The sequence below is a fragment of the Loxodonta africana genome, chromosome 5 (genome assembly GCF_030014295.1).
Source record: "Loxodonta africana isolate mLoxAfr1 chromosome 5, mLoxAfr1.hap2, whole genome shotgun sequence".
Lineage (NCBI taxonomy): Eukaryota > Metazoa > Chordata > Mammalia > Proboscidea > Elephantidae > Loxodonta > Loxodonta africana.
The window spans coordinates 85614699-85621243 of record NC_087346.1 but is presented as its reverse complement, the minus strand read 5'-3'; the positions used below and the strand labels follow the sequence as shown (position 1 = coordinate 85621243).

General features: G+C 34.0%; 1 protein-coding gene across 2 annotated transcripts in view; it reads right to left on the bottom strand.

Moving 5' to 3' along the window:
- Window positions 1-3350: 3350 nt before the first annotated feature.
- The window catches only part of SULT1E1 (sulfotransferase family 1E member 1), a 40486-nt gene continuing 37291 nt past the window's right edge, over window positions 3351-6545 (bottom strand). The window contains exons 7-9 of one of the 2 annotated variants that reach the window (XM_064285733.1): window positions 5820-6000; window positions 5609-5701; window positions 3804-3866 (exon numbers count right to left, since the gene is read on the bottom strand). In XM_064285733.1, the coding sequence (XP_064141803.1) occupies window positions 5616-5701; window positions 5820-6000 (267 nt within the window). In that variant the 3' untranslated portion in view covers window positions 3804-3866; window positions 5609-5615. Of the gene's footprint in view, window positions 3867-5608; window positions 5702-5819; window positions 6001-6545 lie in introns of both variants that reach the window. The other variant, XM_010594156.2, reaches the window with a different exon arrangement.

Genomic DNA, 6545 nt, shown 5'->3' with positions numbered 1-6545 from the left:
TGATCATATGATTTTTCTTCTTTGGCATATTGATATGGTAGATTACACTGATTTCAACTCATAGTAACCCCAATGACAGAGTAGAACTGCCCCATAGGGATTTCTAAGCTGTAATCTTTATGGGAGCAAATCGCCAGGTCTTTCTCCAGAAGAGCCACTGGGTGGATTCCAGCCACTAATTGTTTGTTTAGGAGCTGAGCTGCTTAACTGTTAAAACCCAAAAACCCACTGCCATCAAGTCGATTCTGACTCATAGCGACCCTATAGAACAGAGTAGAACTGCCCCATAGAGTTTCCAAGGAGCGCCTAGTGGATTTGAACTGCTGAACTCTTGGTTAGTAGCCGCAGCACTTAACCACTACACCACCAGGGTTTCCACTTAACTGTTGCACCGTCAAAAATCAAACTTCTTGCCATAGAGTCAATTCCAACTCATAATGACTCTACAGGACACGATAGAACTTCCCTAAATGGCTTCTAAAAGCTGTAATCTTTACAGAAGCCAACTATCACACCTTTCTCCTGCAGAGCTGCTGGTGGGTTAGCAGCTCAACGCTTAACACTATACCACCGAGAAACCAAAATCCTGTTACCATCAAGTTAATTCTGACTCAAAGCGACCCTATATAAAATAATTCTACATAACTAAAATAAATTCCAATTGTTCATGGTGTGTAATTATTTTTATATATTAGGTTCAGATTGATAATATTTTATTGAGGATTTTAGTGTCCAAGTTCATGAAAGATATTGGTCTTTAATTATCTTTCTTTGCACTGCCTTTATCTGGATTTCATGTAAGAATAATACTTTTCTTATAGAATTACTTGGAAATTGTTCCCTTACCCTTTATATTCTTGGAGAGATTGTGTAAAAGTAGTCTTAGGTCTTTTTTACATATTTTATAAAATTTTCCACTAAAATGTCTATGCCTGGGAATTTATTTTTCAAGAGAATTTCAATGACACATTTAACCTACTTAACAGTGATAGATTCATTCAGGTTATCTATTTCAATTTTTTTGAGCTTGTCATTTTTGAGGAATTGGTCCTTTTTTTCTAAGTTGTCAAATTTATGAGCATAAAGTTATTTGTGGTATTTCTTTATTATTCTTTCATTGGGTGCAGAATCAGTGGAGCTATTCTTTGTTTCCTTCCTAATATTGGTGATTTACATCTTGTATCTTTTTACACTTGTCAGACTTGCTAGATGTTTATCAATTTTATTGATATTTTTGAAGAAAGAGTTTCTTATTTCATGCTACATTTTAGAAAAAAATTTACTATGCATATACCACCCTAAGACTTGTGAGTTATGAATAATTAGTTGAAATTCTCCTGTGCATGGTATTTGTACATTCTCTCCCATTTAATTATTTACTAAATTTACTTTATGGCATGTCTCAAATTATGAGCAATTATACACCTGGGGTCACTCTGAGTCAGAATTGACTCCACAACAACTAGCAACAACAACACCCTCATAAATAAATGTTTATTGAGCACTATCTAGTTTTGATATGACACTAATCAATCGGTCAGTCAGCAAACATTTATTAAGTGCTTGTATGCATCTAGCATTGGAGTTGAAGGTGTTGTTCTAGAGGTCTAATTATTAGTAAACCTTAAGCATTGGGTAACCATAAGTTTCTAGCTTTCCTAGAGACACAGAGTAAAAGTTATAGTCACCAAGTCTGTGTAACTTACCCCATGATATTATACATGGTCCTCATTGACTGCAGCCTACACAAAGACTATAAGCCCAGCTCAGGGAATATGTCAACAAATCTAAGGGTGTTTAGAGTTTTTATGTGAAATTTAAGCTAGAGCCAGGCCCCTCCCTTCTTCTAGGCAGGTATAAGAAATTTCATTGCAAGTTCTTGAGAAATGTGATTAGTCCAAAATTCAGCCAAGTTAACAAATCTGCCCCACTAAGGGCTGATGTCAGAAAGATAATTGGATTAACTCTTGTTTAGTTATATGTAAGTAGTATCAACTATGAGTTTCATAATGCATTTAATGAGAAAGTTATTATGTAGTAGAATGGTAGGTAAAAAAATAATCATGACAAATGTTAGTACATAAAAAATACAATAAATAACAATTGTTGCCTTGAAGAGTTAAGATTCAGCTACCGATTCCCTCCCTATTCCCAGCAAAATCTTAAGTCTTTTCCAGGACTCTCCAATTTTTGTAAGATGAACAACTACATAATATTTTTTAAACAATACCTTTTAGTTTTCAAAAATGTAAGTAATTATTGAACAGGCTGCTGAAAAATTTCTGGACTTCTCTCCAAAAAAAAAGCACATAACAAATCATATTGCTTTCTCCCTAGTTTTGACTTTTTATTGGAGGAATTAAAATGGTGAGTGTTATAATTCTGAAGACTCAGTGAGTCTGTCATGATCTTGTGTGTGTTCTGTCTTAGAGAAAAGAAGCATTGGTTGTTATAATAATCCTCCTACCGAAAAAATCAATGCAATGCAGTAAAAAAGTGATATATACCAACAAAAATTATCTAAACATTTTAAAAATTTTATTTATTTGTTTATCAACAAACACCACAGTCTAAAAACTTAAGTTTGCAGAGCTTCCTTTCATTCCACTGGATATGCAATAGAAGGAAATCTAAGACATAAGTATTTCAAATTAGCTGAAGGTACATAAACATGAATAAAGGTCATTGGAATTATTTAGAAGCATATGAAAATCAGTTCTGTTAGGCCCACAATTTGTGGTAATTATTTAATTTTTCTGCCACAATTTTCAGATTCCAGGTACAATGATATATATGTATATATAGATCACTAATCACTAAAAAAGTAATGTCAAAAATGAAGCATTTGGAATGCTTGTTTATTTTTATATAACTGAGAAGCCAAAATAATATGTGCCCCTATATCACTCTCATAGCTCATTTGTATAATATTTGTAAGAAAAAAATATAAAAAATGAAAAAGCAGAAAGAAGAGGCTTTATTGCCCCTTTATCTGAAGAGCTTACAAAACCATGTAAACCTAACTCATGAACCTTCACTTGACTCCTGATTGGTCAATATGATTAAGAACTCTCCCATCATACAGTAAAATTAATCTAAAAAAAAAAATCTGTTCCTATCAAGTCAATTAGATTCCAACTCATAGTGACCCTATAAGACAGAGTAGAACTGTCACATAGGGTTTCCAAGGGGCAGATGGTGGATTTCAATTGCCAATCTCTTGGTTAGCAGCTGAGCTCTTAACCACTGTGCCACCAGGGCTCCAGTAAATTACTAAGGCTTACATAGAATGAGCAATTATTGCCTACTTGAGCAACAAGTGAGGCTTAGATAAAATTCAAGTTCTTAAACAACTAATACACTTGAAAATGTCAATATAACTTTTTTACCTACTACATTAATACTGATCTTTTAAAGTATTTTAATGTTTGGGCCAAATAACTTAGAATACTTCAATAAAAAACATTTTTTAAAACTCACAATTAGTTGTGAGTGTCCTTTGTGTCCTGTAGACTTCATAATTTAAAGACGGGGACAACTTCAGTCTTCCATTTATGCAAAGATAAATTCTAAATTAAGCCATTTTGAGGAAAGTGAAACAAAATCAAGAAGGAAATCACAGGTACGGATTATATTCTAAAAAGCATTGAAAATAACATTTTTAAATTTTCCTCTCTACCAATCTTGGAAAAAAATCGAAGCATGCTGAAAAGAAAGTTTATTCTCAGAAATATTAAGACAAGAAAGCCCTTCTTAGATCTTGGTTTGTAATTTCAGTGTAGACCCTTTCATTTCCTGCTCATAGTGCATATCAAATCTTTCATTCAGGGCTACTGTAAAGTGATTCTTCCAGTCTCCTACGATTCCTGTAACAAAGGAGAAATAACAATATTAATTATGTCTTTGAGCCAGAATAATGAGATTTTTAATATTTATCACCTTTATTAATAACTAATCAAATTTTATTCTCACAACATCAATGATTCTTTATTTTACTTATATCCTAGGTAATATGCATAATTGAACTTGCAAAGATGGGTTGTCCTGAAGGGCTAAAAAAAAAAAAACAAAAAAACACATTTAATTCTCTGACTTACCCTTATTATTATCTTTCACTTAATTTTTCTTCTGCAATTTTTCCTCAATGTTGGGATTCTCGATATATGATCCATGTTTCACCCACTCTCAAGGTGTCAATACCATGGTCATGCTGATAAGTCTCAAATCCAGCCTTATGCCTCCATATCTAACTGCCTACATGACATTAACACCTGAATGATGCAGAAGCATTCCATATTCAGCTAGTTCAAAAACAAATGTATTTTCTTCCCACCAAATTATGTTTTATTTGTGCTATTTTCCATAACCTGATTAATGCCAACACTGGCTATCCAAGGCATAAATTTTTATCTTCAGTCCCAATATCTGTCTTTATTCACATTCATGTGTTCTTCATATCCATTACCTCCTCTCCATTCCAGCTTCCTCTTTCAGATAATGAAGCTCCTCAGCATTTCCCACCTGAGTTATTACAATAACCTATCAGGCCCTTCCCACTCCCTTTTCAACTCCCCTGGAAGAAGAAAGCCACCCACTTTTAAAAATTATTCAGTGGTTCACCTGCTGCCTAGTTCAGGGAATCCTGAAATTTCCTACTGAAACAAAACAAAAATTGGAAGACAGAAAATGTAAACCCTGAGGATCAGGTAGGATACGTGGGGATAGCAGTAAACAGCCCTCTGCTAGCATGACAATTATTTTAAATCCAGTGTTTTATTTTAAAAATGCATATGAGTATATTGGTAAAGGAGCCTGAGATAATGTTAGGAATGGATAATTAAAACATAGATAAATTGAGAATTAACCCTTTTTTAGGGGCTCCATTTTAACCCAGTGGTAGGTTTGTTATTCCTATTATTTAAAAAATTCCCTGGGTCTCTTACTGACAATTTGGTTTAAAAAGCTATATATTCTCTATTCTGTTTCTGCTTCCTTATATATCAGTTAAACAGGATGTATCAATACTTTGTAGATTCTGCATGCCTTTGGATTTTATAAACTATTTCTCATCAGAACACGCCTCCTCCTAAATAGAATTTCACCTCACTGTACTTTGATATTTTTGCTAAGCAAACATGTATTTTAATTCTTTCTTTGCCACTTAGTCTTAAAAAATTTCTGCCACTTAGCCAGAGGAAAATTAACTACTTCTTCTAAATTTGTTTCCTCATTTTACAGTAAGATAATAATAGAAGCTCTCTCCCAAGTTTCTAGTTAGAATTTAGAGATTGTATATACATATATAAAATCTGATACAGCACCAAAACACATAGTTAGCCTTAGTAGATGTTAGTAGAGAGTGGCATTAATGTTAGTGCTGGTGTGGCTGCTGGTCATTCTTATTATAATATGCTGCATATACTAAAAACTCAATGAATAACAGCAAGTAAGTAGTAGAAAAAATTAAAAAAAAATTGCCATCCACTCAGTTCCAACTCATAGCAACCCTATAGGACAGAGTGGATAGAGTTTCCAAGGCTGTAATCTTTATAATAGCAATAGTCACATCTTTCTCCCATGGAGCGTTTGGTAGGTTCAAACCACAGACCTTTTGGTTAACCACTTCTCAGTTGGATACAGTGTTTTATGCCTCGGCAGAACTGGTTACTCAATGAAGAGGGTGGCCAAATGTAAGACAGCACTGAAAAAACCATAAGATGGATCCTTTAGCATGAACAGACTTCATTAGGTTTTTGTGTGTAACCATTTTAACTTGTGACTCCCAAAAGCAATAGAAACAAACCACATGACTTTCTCACCCTTTCTCATGAAGGGGGACACTTTCTGGTTCATAAATTCGTCTGGTATTGCTGTGTAATTGGTGGTTGGATTATTCTTCATCTCTTGGAATGAAGTATGATTCACAATCGTCTCCACAAGCTCCTCTGATGGCTCTCTTCCCAGGAAATGAATCACTTTTATTACTTCTTTTCTGATATCCTAGGAAGAAAAAAAAAGCTTTGATAGCTAAATGACTAAATTAATATTGCTAACTTTAATTCTCTAAATCAAATTTGAATTACATTTTGATCAGAGAGAGAGATAAAACTTTTTCTTTCTTTTTTTTTAAATTGATATTGGAATTAGACTACCAATGAGGAAAAGCAATAGACAATAGAGAATGTCTCGAGGAAGTGGTAATTTTTTATTCTCTCTAAGCATAATTTCCATCACCCATAATATGGACATAAAAGATACCTCAAAGATTGCTAGAAGAACTTGCTGTTGTTAGGTGCCATTGAGGTGGTTTCAACTTATAGTGACCCTATACACAACAGAAGGAAACACTGCCCAGTCCTGCGCTTTCTTTATAATTGTTGCTGTGCTAGAGGTCATTGTTGCAGCCACTGTGTCAATCCATTTCATTGAGAGTGTTCCTCTTTTTAGCTGACTCTCTACTTTACAAAGCAAGATGTCCTTCTCAAGGGACTGGTCTCTCCTGGTAATATGTCCAAAGTAAAAGAGACAAAGATTTGCCATCCTCG